This window comes from Portunus trituberculatus, chromosome 6 (assembly GCF_017591435.1).
Source record: "Portunus trituberculatus isolate SZX2019 chromosome 6, ASM1759143v1, whole genome shotgun sequence".
NCBI lineage: Eukaryota > Metazoa > Arthropoda > Malacostraca > Decapoda > Portunidae > Portunus > Portunus trituberculatus.
The window spans coordinates 1,053,889-1,068,888 of record NC_059260.1 but is presented as its reverse complement, the minus strand read 5'-3'; the positions used below and the strand labels follow the sequence as shown (position 1 = coordinate 1,068,888).

At 41.3% G+C, this 15,000-nt stretch overlaps 2 protein-coding genes and 2 long non-coding RNA genes across 8 annotated transcripts in view; 3 read left to right on the top strand and 1 right to left on the bottom strand.

Moving 5' to 3' along the window:
* The window catches only part of LOC123517437 (tyrosine-protein kinase Fer-like), a 34,394-nt gene extending 27,594 nt beyond the window's left edge, over positions 1 to 6,800 (top strand). For all 5 annotated transcript variants that reach the window (XM_045277509.1, XM_045277519.1, XM_045277494.1 and 2 more), the window contains 6 exons: positions 458 to 634; positions 1,852 to 2,065; positions 3,294 to 3,446; positions 4,104 to 4,226; positions 5,153 to 5,275; positions 5,820 to 6,800. In XM_045277509.1, the coding sequence (XP_045133444.1) occupies positions 458 to 634; positions 1,852 to 2,065; positions 3,294 to 3,446; positions 4,104 to 4,226; positions 5,153 to 5,275; positions 5,820 to 5,959 (930 nt within the window). In that variant the 3' untranslated portion in view covers positions 5,960 to 6,800. The remainder of the gene's footprint in view (positions 1 to 457; positions 635 to 1,851; positions 2,066 to 3,293; positions 3,447 to 4,103; positions 4,227 to 5,152; positions 5,276 to 5,819) is intronic.
* LOC123517486 overlaps positions 1 to 7,752 on the bottom strand; it is an 18,367-nt gene extending 10,615 nt beyond the window's left edge. The window contains exon 1 of the long non-coding RNA XR_006678476.1: positions 7,597 to 7,752. This is a non-coding gene — a long non-coding RNA (uncharacterized LOC123517486). The remainder of the gene's footprint in view (positions 1 to 7,596) is intronic.
* Positions 7,421 to 15,000, top strand: part of LOC123517490 — an 11,495-nt gene continuing 3,915 nt past the window's right edge. Inside the window, exon 1 of the long non-coding RNA XR_006678477.1 lies at positions 7,421 to 7,660. This is a non-coding gene — a long non-coding RNA (uncharacterized LOC123517490). The remainder of the gene's footprint in view (positions 7,661 to 15,000) is intronic.
* Positions 9,539 to 15,000, top strand: part of LOC123517478 — a 5,901-nt gene continuing 439 nt past the window's right edge. The window contains exons 1-3 of the mRNA XM_045277570.1: positions 9,539 to 9,652; positions 11,144 to 11,253; positions 14,530 to 14,673. Coding sequence (XP_045133505.1) covers positions 11,197 to 11,253; positions 14,530 to 14,673 — 201 coding nt within the window. The 5' untranslated portion in view covers positions 9,539 to 9,652; positions 11,144 to 11,196. The remainder of the gene's footprint in view (positions 9,653 to 11,143; positions 11,254 to 14,529; positions 14,674 to 15,000) is intronic.

Below are 15,000 nucleotides of genomic sequence, written 5' to 3'. Positions count from 1 at the left end.
TGAGTGTGTTTGAGTGGGTTTGGTGAGGGGTACAGTGGGTTTGAAGTGGGTTTGGGTGTGTTTGAGTGGGTTTGGGTGTGTTTCAGTGGGTTTGAGTGTGTTTGGGTGGGTTTGGGTGGGTTTGAGAGGGTTTGGTGTGGGTACAGTGGGTTTGGTGTGGGTACAGTGGGTTTGAGTGGGTTTGGGTGAGTTTGAGTGTGTTTGAGTGGGTTTGGTGTGGGTACAGTGGGTTTGGGTGGGTTGGTGTGACTTGAGGTGGATTAAAGTGGGTTACAGAAAGAAAGAAAAAGGATAAAATGATTTACAGTGTGTTGGTGTGGGTTTGAGTGGGTTAGGATAGGTTACAGTGGGTTAGAGTGGGTTGAGGTTAACTGTCTTGCCTTCCTACCCTTCATCACCATACCACAACCATCACCACCACCAATGACCTGACACCCCCCCCCTTCTCCTCCCCCAGGGTCACTATAGGTTCGAGGGGCCGGCGTTCCCCACCATACAGGAGCTGATCCTATACCAGCACCAGTGTGGGCTGCCCGTCACCAACAAGTCTGGGGCCATCCTGCGCACACCCATCTTCAGGGAGCGATGGGAACTTAATAACGATGATGTGGAGCTCAGGGAGAAGATAGGAAGGGTAGGTGTCTGTGTGTCTGTGTGTGTGTGTGTGTGTGTGTGTAAGTAAGTAAGTAAGTAAGTAAAGGTTTATTGCCCATTAGTTAATAAGTACATTTGAGAAAGACATATTTACCAAAAAAAAAAAAAAAAAAAAATGTCAAGAGACTATCAAGGCGAAGCTTCCCGACAGTGACATTTCTGTACATAACTATGATTATTGTTTACACCAACACCAATTGGCAATATTTTAGGTAAATTGCCTAAAGAATGATTTAGGTAATTAGAATAGTAATAATAACAACCATATGTAATAATGACACCAACAAAGCTAAGCAAATCACAATAAACATACTGCAAATTAAAAAATGATCAATGATAATAATAATAATGAAAATAATAATAGTAATAATAGTAATACCATTACTACCATTACCATCACTATAAATAATAATAATAATAATAATAATAATAATAATAATAATAATAATACAATAATATATAATTACAATAATAGTATTCATAATGACGATAACAATAATAATGATGATGATAATAATAATAATAATAATAATAATAATAATAATAATAATAATAATAATAATAATAATATTTGAAAAAGTAAGAAAATTTTGTTCATTATATATGTTGCGTGTTGATTCAAACCTATTCAAATGAAAAGACATCTAAATATTTTATTTTGAGCAATAGTTATTTTCTTAATGAAAGACTGCCAAGAACACGCCCAGATTGCTACGCAGGAGGTGAGGTGGGCACAACAGAGGGTGTAATAAATACTAGTGAGTGATTCAAGTGTGTGTGTGTGTGTGTGTGTGTGTGTGTGTGTGTGTGTGTGTGTGTGTGTGTGTGTGTGTGTGTGTGTGTGTGTGTGTGTGCTTTACAAAAAAAAATATATAATCAATCAATTTTCAGCATGGTAATTAAAACAAAATAATAAAAAATAAACAAATTCAAACAACAATAACTTGGATAACTAAAAAATAAAAAAGAAAAGAAAAGAACAAGAAGAATGAAAACAAACTGGGATAACTTAAAAAAAAAAAGAATGAAAATAAAGTAGAGAGAGAAGAAGAAAAGAAAAACAAAAACAACGTATAGCTAACTAAAACAACAACAACAACAACAATAAAAACAATTAGAATAACTTAAAAAAAAAAAAAAAAACAATAAAAAAAATAAATAAATAAAAACAATCAATAACCAGTGAATCCTCGGCAGGGTAACTTCGGCGACGTGTACAAGGCGCGGCTAAGGGACTCAGGGCTGGAGGTGGCTGTGAAGACCTGCCGCGTCACCCTGCCAGACGAACAGAAGAAGAAATTCCTACAGGAGGGGCGTATCTTGAAACAATATGACCACCCCAATATCGTGAGGTTCATTGGTATATGCGTTCAGAAACAACCCATTATGATCGTCATGGAGCTGGTGCCGGGTGAGTCATGGGGGAATGGGTGAAGGGGGGGGATTGAAGGGAAGGGTAGTGGGTGGAATGCGTAGTGGTGTTGGTGGTAATGTGGTGGTGTGGTGCTGGGTTTATGGGGGAATGGGGAAATGGGTGAAGGAGGGGATATGAGGGGAATGGGTAGAGGATGGAATGGGTAGTGGTGGTGGTGGTAATGTGGTGTTGAGTTATGGGGGAATGGGGAGTGGGTGGTGGTGGTGGTGGTGGCGGCTATTGGGAATGGGGAATGGGTGGTGGAATGGGTAGTGGTGGTAGTGGTAATGGGTGCTGGTTGAATAATGGGGGAATGGGGGAATGAGGGGAATGGGTAGAGGATGGAATGGGTAATGTGGTGTTGAGTTATGGGGGAATGGGGAATGGGTGGTGGTGGTGGTGGTAATGGGGTGCTAGGTGAGTCATGGGGTTAATGGGGGAGGGGGGAATGAGGGGAATGGGTAGTGGTGGTGGTGGTAATGTGGTGCTGGGTGAGTGAAGAGGAATGGGTAATGGGAGAACAGGTGATGGGTGAATGGGGGTAAGAGATGATGGGGAATAGGTAATGGTGGGTGGTCATGATGGTAATAGGGTCCCGGGTAAGTGATGGGGGAAATGGGGGATGGGTGAGAGGGAATGGGTGAATGAGTAATGGGAAATGGGTGTTGGTACGTGATAGTGGTGGTGATAATGGGTGATGAAAGCTTGTGATGGTGGTGATAGATGTGGGTAAGTGGTGATGGTGATGGGTAAATGGGTGAGTGATGGGTGATGAGAAAAATGGGCGATACTGGTGCTAGATACAGTGTGGTGGTGATGGCTGTGGTGATGGTGGTGGTGTTGAATAAAAAAAATGGGTAACGTGCGGTGATGGGAGTGCTGGAAATGGGTGATGGGTGTAGAAATGGATGTTAATGGTGAATAGTAGTCAAGATAATGGTGTTGATGGTGTTGAAGGGGAAAACACAAAAACCATTATTATCAACTAACTTCCCATTTTTTTTCCCTTTCACTACAAACAAAGGTGAGGAAATTAATTAACACAGGTAAGTCACGTAACACCTGTGAAGTCAATTTAACTGTAACTTATAAGGAAAAAATATGTCACTATATATGCTTGTAAGTAGAACGGTTCACTAAAGTATTCTCTCTCTCTCTCTCCTATCCCTCTCCATCCCTTTCCCTTCCTTCCTCCTATCCCTTCCTCCTCCCTCTCCTTCTGCAGGCGGGTCTTTACTAAGCTTCGTCAGGAACCACAAGGGACAGCTGACAGTGAAGCAGATGATGGGGATGTGCCTGGACACCGCCTCTGGGATGGCTTACCTTGAATCTAAGAACTGCATCCATAGAGACTTGGCTGCCAGGAACTGTCTTGTGGGTAAGTGGTGGGGGAGGGGTGGGTGAAGGGGGTGGAGGTGAGGGAAGGGGTGAGGAAGATAGGGGATATGTTAAAAGTGAGGGGATATAAGGAGGGTGGAGGGTGGTGGGTGGGTGGATGGGTTGGAGGGAGGGAGGAAGGAAGGAAGGAAGGAAGGAAGGAAGGAAGGAAGGAAGGAAGGAAGGAAGGAAGGAAGGAAGGAAGGAAGGAAGGAAGGAAGGAAGGAGAGGAGAGAGAGAGAGAGAGAGAGAGAGAGAGAGAGAGAGAGAGAGAGAGAGAGAGAGAGAGAGAGAGAGAGAGAAAAGAAGGGTGTAAGGAAAAAGGAACTAAGAGAAAAAAAAGAAATGAAGGAAGAAAATGAGAAAAGGAAGTGAATGAGAGATGAAATGAATGAAGGAGAAAACAAATATGAAAAAAAAATACTAACCTCTCTCTCTCTCTCTCTCTCTCTCTCTCTCTCTCTCTCTCTCTCTCTCTCTCTCTCTCTCTCCTCCCTCCACCCACCCCTCCTACCCTTCCTTCCCTCCCTCCCTCCATCCCTCCTTATTTCCCCTCACTTTTGACATCTATCCTCTTTCTCCTTCACCTCTTCCCCCTCACAAATATGTAAAAAAAATAATAACATCTCTCTCTCTCTCTCTCTCTCTCTCTCTCAAGGTCACAGAAACAGCGTCAAAATCTCAGACTTCGGCATGTCTCGGGAGGAGGAGGAATACTACGTTAGTGACGGAATGAAGCAGATACCCATTAAGTGGACCGCCCCGGAGGCTCTCAATTTTGGTAAGTGGATTGAAGGCTCTCCACTTACCACCTCCACTTACTCCACCTCCATTACTAACTCTCACACACTTTCTCTCTTTTTTATTTTATTTATTTATTTATTTATTTTTTTTTTCTTAATCTTCATTGACTTCAGTAGCATGACGCGTTTCCATATTCCTTCTGGTGACTATTTGGTGATTCTATACAGCTTCAGAAACTCATGGGGGGTTAAAATGGTGAAGACTGTGGTCCATTAATCTTCTGACCTCCATAGACCCTTGCTGATGTCAATAAAATGGTCTCATCGTAGCCAAACTGTCTTAAAATGGCCTAAAAATATGTCAAACTGTCTTAAAATGCCCTTAAAAACATGAGTCTCCATATTCATCCTGGTGACTATTTGGTGATTTTATACAGCTTCACAAACTCATGGGGGGGTTAAAATGGTGAAGACTGTGAACCATTAATCTTCTGACCTCCATAGACCCTTGCTAATGTCAATAAAATGGTCTAATGGTACTCAAATCTCAAGGTAACAATGTGTCCCAGTACTGAAGGGGTTAAAATAGTGAAGACTGTGGACCATTAATCTTCTGACCTCCATAGACCCTTGCTAATGTCAATAAAATGGTCTAATGGTACTCAAATCTCAAGGTAACAATGTGTCCCAGTACTGAAGGGTTAAAATAGTGAAGACTGTGGACCATTAATCTTCTGACCTCCATAGACCCTTGCTAATGTCAATAAAATGGTCTAATGGTACTCAAATCTCAAGGTAAAAAAAAATGTGTCCCAGTACTGAAGGAGTTAACCTGTCTTTCTCGCTCCCACCAGCTAATTAACCTGTCTCTCTCGTTCCTACCTGCGCTAATTAACCTCCCTCTCTCTCTCACCACCTAATTAACCTCTCTCTCTCTCTCTCTCTCTCTCTCTCTCTCCGCCAGGTAAATACACTTCCCTCTGTGACGTGTGGAGTTACGGCGTCCTGTGCTGGGAAATATTCTCGTCAGGGGAAGTGCCCTATCATGGTTACTCCAACACCAAGGCACGGGAAATGATCGACACAGGTAAGGGAAACAGGCTTAGATGTGTCAGAGGGGAAAAAAAGAGGGGAAATGATTGTCAGAGGGGGAAAAAGAGAGGAAATGATTGTCAGAGAGGGGGAAAAAGAGGGGAAATTATTGACAGAGGGGAAAAAGAGGGGAAATTATTGACACAGAGGGGGAAAAGAGGGGAAATGATTGACAGAGGGGAAAGAGGGGAAATAATTGACACAGGAAATTTTTGTAAAGAGGGAAAGGTTATTGAACAAAGAAGAATTGTTGATACATGGATGAGTCAGAGGGGAAAAGTGAGGGGAAATGTGTCATGTAGAGATGTGTCAGTGAGCGGAGGAAGTGAGGGGAAAAGCTATCATAAAACAACCCCTCAACACAACACACCTCACCTCCCCTCACCCGAACCCCACCTCACCTCACCTCCCTCATTTCCCCTCAATATACATCACCTATCCCCTCACCCCACGACACACCATATCTCAAACTCACCCCCACCTCCCGTCATCTTCTCTCACCCCAACCTCCCTCACTTCCCTCACCTCTCCCCTCACAGGTTACAGAATGCAGGCGCCCCTCAACACCCCAGACACGATGTACCAGCTGATGTTAAAGTGTTGGCAGTATGACCCAGATAATAGGCCTCACTTCCCAGAGATCTACAGTAGTGTGCATGACATCTGCATGAGTCTATAACGTTAACCTGACGGAGGGGCTGACGGAGGGAGGTGAACAGGAGAAGAGAAAAATTGGAAAAAAATTAAGGAACAATGTTTTTAAAGTGAAAGAAGGAAGAGGAGGAGGAGGAGAAGAAGGAGGATTTGAAATTATATCTATGTGTCTTTAGTGCCTGACGGGGGGGCTGACGGAGGGAGGTGAACAGAAGAGAAAAATTGAAAAAAAAAAAAAATGAGAACTGTGATTTTAAAGTGAATGAAGGAAGAGGAGGAGGAGAAGAAGAAGAAGGAGAATACGTAAGGATGTTTAAATGAACCTATAATGCCTGACGGAGGGGCTGACGGAGGGAGGTGAAGAGAAGAAGAGAAAAAAATAGAAAAAAAAATTAAGGGACAGTAGTTTTAAAGTGAATGAAGGAAGAGGAGGAGGAGGAGAAGGAGGAGGATTTTAAACATCTATGTGTCATTAGTGCCTGACGAAGGGGATGAAGGAGGGAAGGTGAAGAGAAGAGAGAAAAAAAATAGAAAAAAAGAAGGAATAGTGATTTTAAAGTGAATGAAGGAGAAAAAGAAGGAGAAAATACATAAGGACATCTGAATGAACCTATAATGCCTGACGGAGGGCAGACGAAGGAAGGTGAAGAGAAAAGAAGGAAAAAAAATAGAAAAATGAAGGAAGTGATTTTAAAGCGAATGAAGGAGAAAAAGAAGGAAAAGAAGGAAAATTAACGATACCTATCTATTTTTAGTGCCTGACGGAGTGGCTGAAGGAGGGAGATGATGAAAGGAGAGAAAAAAAATAGAAAAAATGAAAAAATTGAGAAAAAAATGAAGGAGAAGAAGGAGGAGGAGGAAAAGAATGAAGATTAAGGAATACCTGACGGAGGGGCTGAAGAAGGAAATGACGAGAAAATAAGGAAAAAATTGAAAAAAGAAATGATTTTAAAAGTGAATGAAGGAGGAGGAGGAGAAGGAGGAGGAGGAGGAGGAAGAGGAGGAAGAGGAGGAGGAGAAGGAGGAGGACAATTAAGGGCATATGTATGAATTTAGCCTGAAGAAGTAGCAGAAGAAGGAAGGAAGGAAGGAAGGAAGGAAGGAAGGAAGGAAGGAAGGAAGGGAAATGAAAGAAGTGAAGGAATTAGGAAGATGAATGAATAGTGAATGAAGGAAGAGGAAAAGGAAGAGGAGGAGAAGAAGGAGGAGGAAGAGGAAGAGAGAAAGGAAAGAAATACCTGAAGGAGAAAAGGAGGAGGAAGAGGAGGAGGAGGAGGGAAAAAATAAGAAATAGATTATATTGTACCAGAAACACACTCCTTTCTCTCTCTCTCTCTCTCTCTCTCTCTCTCTCTCTCTCTCTCTCTCTCACAAAAGAATAAGAAAAATGAGATAGGAACCATGTGCCAAATGAATGAATGAGAGAGAGAGAGAGAGAGAGAGAGAGAGAGAGAGAGAGAGAGAGAGAGAGAGAGAGAGAGAGAGAGAGAGAGAGAGAGAGAGAGAATACAAATGACAATAATTATTAGTGAAAAACATAATAAATAAATAAATAAATAAATAAATAAATAAATAAATAAATAAATAAAGGTGAAACAAAAATAAAAATAAAAGTTTCTTGTTTATTGAAGTAATATAATAATTTGTGTAGGTTTTTGGTACACACACACACACACACACACACACACACACACACACACACACACACACACACACACACACACACGTTTATTTGTGCATTACAAGTTAATATATACAACTGCATCTCTCTCTCTCTCTCTCTCTCTCTCTCTCTCTCTCTCTCTCTCTCTCTCTCTCTCTATAGACAGATTAAAAAAATAAATAAATGAAAATACAAAATGGAAAAAGAGAGAAAAGATAATTAGAGAAAGAAGAAAGAAAGAGAGAAGAAAATAAAGAAAGAAATAATAATAGATTTGATGATGATGATGATGATGATGATGATGATGATGGTGATGATAGGATTAAAAAAACAGAATAGATTACTGATTTTATGGAGGTAGATAGACTAGTGGAAAAGTAGTAGTAGTAGTAGTAGTAGTAGTAGTAGTAGTAGTAGTAGTAGTAGTAGTAGTAGTAGTAGTAGTAGAAAGAAAGTGCCATAAGATCAGAAGTGCCAAGCTGTGTGTGTGTGTGTGTGTGTGTGTGTGTGTGTGTGTGTGTGTGTGTGTGTGTGTGTGTGTGTGTGTGTGAGAGAGAGAGAGAGAGAGAGAGAGAGAGAGAGAGAGAGAGAGAGAGAGAGAGAGAGAGAGAGAGAGAGAGAGAGAGAGAGAGAGAGAGAGAGAGAGAGAGAGAGAGAGAGAAACTTTACAGCACACACACACACACACACACACACACACACACACACACACACACACACACACACAGAGCACATGTAAATGTGTGTGTGTGTGTGTGTGTGTGTGTGTGTGTGTGTGTGTGTGTGTGTGTGTGTGTGTGTGTGTGTGTGTGTGTACATACTTCCATTACCCACACTGCTGCTATGTATGTATGTATGTATGTATGTGTGTGTATGTATGTATGTATGTATATCTAGTCCACTAACAATAAAAAAAATAATAAATAAAATAAAGAAAGAAAACGAAAAAAAAAAAATAAATAAATAAAAATATAAATAAAAAAAAACAAATATACGCTTTTTTTATGCTATTGTTTACTTTGTTTGTTTGTTTGTTTATTTGTTAACTTGTTTACTTGTTTACTATGCTGAAATCGGTGCTTTTGTTCGTCCGTTTGTGCGTTACGGGAAAAAGGTTGTCTGTCTGTCTGTCTGTTTGCCTGTCTGTCTGTCTGTCTGTCTGTTTGTCTGTCTGAGCCATATGTATAGACTTTTTGGCTGTTTGTTTTGTTTGTTTGTTTGTAATAGTATAAGCACTCCTCTGTACCAGCACACGCCTGCACGCACGCACGCACGCACGCCTCCACACACACACACACACACACACACACACACACACACACACACACACATTTTCTCTCCTTTTCATCTTTTTTTGACTTTTTCACCCAAAATATACAAAAAATAAAAGAAATTTGAATATATTGTTTCATTTTGTACCCAGAGAGAGAGAGAGAGAGAGAGAGAGAGAGAGAGAGAGAGAGAGAGAGAGAGAATGTAAATATGCAGAGTACATTTCTCTCTCTCTCTCTCTCTCTCTCCATGGCCGCCGTTCTTATCATAGCCATTCATGTGTGTGTGTGTGTGTGTGTGTGTGTGTGTGTGTGTGTGTGTGTGTGTGTGTGTGTGTGTGTGTGTGTGTGTGTGTGTGTGTGTGTGAGAGAGAGAGAGAGAGAGATAAGGAGACAAGACCCCCTCCCCCCACCTCACCCCCCACGACTTCTCCCACTACTTCTTATCAGCCATGTGTGGGATGTGTGGGAGAGAGGAGGGGTGTGGGTGAGGGGAAGGAAGGGGGGTGAGGGGGGAGGTGGATGTGGAGGAAAGTGGAGGAGGAAAGTATCTGATTGGCAGAGAGAGAGAGAGAGAGAGAGAGAGAGAGATAAGGAGAGATAAGAGATAGAGATTCCGGCTTCGCTTCGCTTCCCTCCAGTTCAGTCAGCCAGTCAGTCAGTCAGTCTGTCAGTCAATCAGTCAGTCGTGGTGGTGGTGGTGGTGGCAGTGGTAGTGGTGGTGGTTGTCGTTTCTCTCTCACTCACTCACTCACTCACTCACTCACTGCAGTCATCGTGAAAGGTAAGAAAAGGAGGGAAGGAGGAGGGAGGGAGGGAAGAGGGAAGGAAGAGAGGAAGGAAGGATGGAATGAAGGAATGAAGGAAGGAAGGAATAAATGAAAGAAAGAAGGAAGGAAGGAAGGAAAGGAGAGAAGGAGAAGGGTATAAAAAGGGAAGGAGGAAGAGAAGGAGATTTGAACTACGAAGGAAGGAAAGAAAAAAGATTGAAATTGAGGAAGAAAGGAAAGAAAGAAAGAAGAATAGGAAGGAGGGAAGGAAGGAAGAAAATTTGAGTTTTGAAGGAAGGAAGGAAATAGGGAAGGATATCTAAAAGGCTCTAGTTAAAGTGACACGGGTTTTTAAGGGTGTTTTTAAGGTTCTAGTGGCAGATTAACAACATTTCTGCACTATTAACAGGAGAAACACTCTTTAAAAGGCTCTAGTTGAAGTGACACGGGTTTTTAAGGGTGTTTTAAAGGTTCTAGAGGCAGATTAACAACATTTCTGCACTATAAACAGGAGAAACACTTTTAAAGGCTCTAGTTGAAATAATACTGGTTTTTAAGGCTGTTTTAAGGTTCTAGTGGCAGATTAACAACATTTCTGCACTATTAACAGGAGAAACACTCTTTAAAAGGCTCTAGTTGAAGTGACACGGGTTTTTAAAGGTTCTAGTGGGCAGATTAACAACATTTCTGCACTATTAACAGGAGAAACACTCTTTAAAAGGCTCTAGTTGAAGTGACAAGGGGTTTTAAGGGTGTTTTAAAGGTTCTAGAGGCAGATTAACAACATTTCTGCACTATTAACAGGAGAAACACTCTTTAAAAGGCTCTAGTTGAAGTGACACGGGTTTTAAGGGTGTTTTAAAGGTTCTAGTGGCAGATTAACAACATTTCTGCACTATTAACAGGAGAAACACTCTTTAAAAGGCTCTAATTGAAGTGACAAGGGGTTTTAAGGGTGTTTTTAAGGTTCTAGAGGCAGATTAACAACATTTCTGCACTATTAACAGGAGAAACACTCTTTAAAAGGCTCTAGTTGAAGTGACACGGATTTTTAAGGGTGTTTTAAGGTTCTAGAGGCAGATTAACAACATTTCTGCACTATTAACAGGAGAAACACTCTTTAAAAGGCTCTAGTTGAAATAATACTGGTTTTTAAGCCTGTTTTAAGGTTCTAGTGGCAGATTAACAACATTTCTGCACTATTAACAGGAGAAACTCTTGGAAACCCTGCTAGTCATGTCTGTGGCCTTGTAAAATTGTCGTGGTGAGAGAGCAGGCCTTAAATTACCATAGGCCTAACAATGTTCATTCCTAACTCGCTGCTAACGTTGTGATGAGGGGAAACGGAGATATGTTCCCATTTAGCCTTCATATATATGTTTATTTATTTATTTATTAATTTGTTTTTCCTCTTCTTCTTCTTCTTGTAATTGTGTTTTTTTTTTAATATATTCCATAGTAGTAGTAGTAGTAGTAATAACACGATTTTCACATCAATTTTCCAGTGTGACCAGCCTACCCACAGCCTACTTAAGCCTACCCACACGGCCTACTCAAGATGGCGATGATGGAGTACCTGCTCAGCCCGCGTGGCTTCATCAAACTCTCACAAATGGTAAACAAAACACAAAAAAACACGAAATATATCAAAGTTCTCCATTTTAGTGTAGTCTTCCATAAAGGTCCTCCGTTTTCTTTGATCCCGTTTTTCTCAATGAGTGTTCTATTTTCAAAACGCTTTAGTTAATTTTCTTTTGTTTTCGTTATTTTGGTTTATTTTTTTCCATTTATTCCTGGATTTTTTTTTCTTTTTTCTTTATTTTGTTTTTAATTATTGAGAAAGTTGGGGAATAATTAAGGGGGGTGGGGTGGGAGAGAGAGAGAGAGAGAGAGAGAGAGAGAGAGAGAGAGAGAGAATTATTTATCTAAGAAATTGTTTAAATGGACTTGTAAGATAACTTTAATTGGGGGCAGTGGGTTCTCTCTCTCTCTCTCTCTCTCTCTCTCTCTCTCTCTGATTTAATTACTATTCTTTACTATTCTTTCAAATTTAGTCTATTTATTTGTTTCTCTTATAAATTCTCTACCACCACCACCACCACAATCACCACCACCCACCACCACCACCATCACCACCACCACCACTCTTGCATCACTTTATTACCACGTGAATCCCCCCCTCTCTCTCTCTCTCTCTCTCTCTCTCTCTCTCTCTCTCTCTCTCTCTCACGTGGGTCTGAGTGTTATCTTGAGGGCAGATAAGATAGCCAGCTTAAGAATCTACAGTTACGACCACGGCGGTGATGTCCTAGTAGTAGTAGTAGTAGTAGTAGTAGTAGTAGTAGTAGTAGTAGTAGTAGTAGTAGTAGTGGTGGTGGTGGTGGTGGTGGTGGTGGTGGTGGTGGTGGTGGTAGTAGTAGTAGTAGTAGTAGTAGTAGTAGTAGTAGTAGTAGTAGTAGTAGTAGTAGTAGTAGTAGTCGACAACACAGTTATAATAGTTAAAAAATTCTCTCTCTCTCTCTCTCTCTCTCTGTCGTATTTCGAACCGCTTCAAAACAACGAGGCTTCACAACTGTTTCGAATCACCACCACCACTTTTTTTTTTTTTTACGTAGGGAAGAGGGCCAGCCAAGGGAAGAAGAAAAAAAAGGCCACTTGAGCGCTGGCTCCCCAAAGAGTACAAAAAGTGGCAAAACCGTCAGCCAGAATTAGGGGAGCAAATGCCTCGATACCTCCCTCTTAAAAGAAGACAAGTTGTAGGAATTTGTAAATACAGATGCAGGGAGGGAGTTCCAGAGTTTACCAGTGAAAGGGATGAATGATTGAGCGTACTGGTTAACTCTTGCAGTAGGGAGTTGGACAGAATAGGGATGAGAGGAAGAAGAAAGCCTTGTGCAGCGTGGCCGCAGGAGGAGGGAGGCATGCAGTTAGCAAGATCAGTAGAACAGTTACCATGAAAATAGCGATAAAATATAGAAAGGGATGCAACATTTCGGCGGTGAGAAAGAGACTGAAGACAGTTAGTCAGAGGAGGGAGTTGATGAGACGAAGAGCTTTCGATTCCACCCTATCAAGCAAAGCTGTGTGACTGGAACCCCCAAACATGCGAAGAGTACTCCATACAGGGACGGATAAGGCCCTTATACAGAGTAAGCAGTTGGAGGGCGAGAAAAACTGTCGGAGACGCCTCAGAACACCTAACTTCATAGAAGCTGTTTTAGCAAGAGATGAGATGTGAAGTTTCCAGTTAAGATTATGAGCAAAGGACAGACCGAGGATATTCATTGTGGAAGAGGAGACAGTTGAGTGTCATTGAAGAAGAGGGATAGTTGTCTGGAAGGTTGTGTCGAGTTGATAGATGGAGGAATTGAGTTTTTGAGGCATTGAAAACTACTAGATTTTCTCTGCCCCAATCGGAAATTTTAGAAAGATCGGAAGTCAGGCGTTCCGTGGCGTCCCCGCGTGATCTGTTGATTTCCTGAAGGGTTGGACGTCTCTGAAAGAACGTGGAAAGATGTAGGGTGGTGTCATCAGCGTAGGAGTGGATAGGGCAAGAAGTTTGGTTAAGAAGGTCATTAATGAATAATAGAAAGAGAGTGGGTGACAGGACAGAACCCTGAGGAACACCACTATTAATAGTGGTGTTCCTACAACAACAACAACAACACATCACCATTTCGCAGGCCGCTCCATCCGTCCTTCCTGTCAGGCCAACACGTCAACCATCACAACGTAAATCTCTTTTATTTTCACTATTTCCGTCACCACCAGCACCACTAACCTTCACTATTATACACCAAAAGGTTGCCGAATGTATAAGGAATCCGAATCCACTCACTAGAAGGCGCTGGAATGTACACAGACGTCGATGATTCTGGATTTGTTTCACTTCTTACACCAAAAGCACAGGGGAATAAAACGCGCCATTTTGGGTACGATAATATGGGAAAATTGTACGATGGTGTGATACGATACGTTTTTTTTTCAGTTTTCCAGTATTTGTAGTGTTAAAAATGTATGTTATATTTATTTACTTATTTATTTATTAGTTTTCTTTTTCTATTTCAACTAAACTACATCAATACTTTGCGAAATAAGGAAGCGCCATTTTGAGTACGACAATAGGGAAGATTGTACGATGGCGTGATACGATACTTTATTTTTTTTTAAGTTTTCAGTGTTCATAAGTGTTTAAAATGTATGTTATTGTATTTTCTTTTTATTTTACATATATTTAGCTAAGTTTGCATGTTTTCTTTTATTTATTTAGTTTTTCTTATGATAATTTAAAGCTATTCTCACATTAGTGCTAACTCTGTACAAGGGCCTTATCTGTCCTTGTCTGGAGTACTCTTCGCATGTTTTTTTTTTTTGGGGGGAGGGGGGAATTCCACTCACACAGTTTTATTAGATAGGGTGGAATCAAAAGCTTTTCGTCTCATCAACTCCCCTCCTCTGACTGACTGTCTTCAGCCTCTTTCTCACCGCCGGAATGTTGCATCTCTTTCTATCTTTTATCGCTATTTTCATGCTAACTGCTCTACTGATCTTGCTAACTGATTGCCTCCCCTCCTCCCGTACCTTCGCTGCACAAGGCTTTCTTCTTCCTCTCATCCCTATTCTGTCCAACTCCCTAATGCAAGAGTTAACCAGTACTCTCAATCATTCACCACTATTCTGTCCACCTCTCTAATGCAGGAGTTAACCAGTACTCTCAATCATTCACCACTATCCTGAATGCTAACCCAACCCAACCCAACCCAACCTAACCTAACCTAACTAAATAAAAATTAAACTAAATAAAAAATAATAAATAAAATAAATAGGTAAATCTTAACCTAACTTCATTTGACCTCACCCACCTTGACCTCTGCTGACCTTGTGACCTCAGCTGCTGGTGGTGGTGACCCTGGGCACGTGGTTCGGCTTGTGGACCGACTGGAGGGACTTCGTGACCGGGACAGTGTTCATGGCTTTCTTCACCGCGCTGGCTGTCTTCACCCAGAACATGCTGGCCGCCCCCGCCCGTGTCCTGGTGAGAGAGAGAGAGAGAGAGAGAGAGAGAGAGAGAGAGAGAGAGAGAGAGAGAGAGAGAGAGAGAGAGAGAGAGAGAGAGAGAGAGAGAGAGAGAGAATTAGTTTTATATATCTATTTTTTCTCGCTTTCTTTTTTTTCTCTTTCTTCTTCTTTCATCCTTCCTTTTCCTCTTCTTTCTTTCTTCTTCTTTCTTTTCTTTTCCTTCTTCTTTTGGTTTCTCTTCTTTTCTTACTCTCCTCCTTCTCCTCCTCCTTTTCTTCTTCTTCTTCCTCCACCTCCTCGTTATCACCACCATTCCTCTTCATATCACCACTAAAATAAAAAA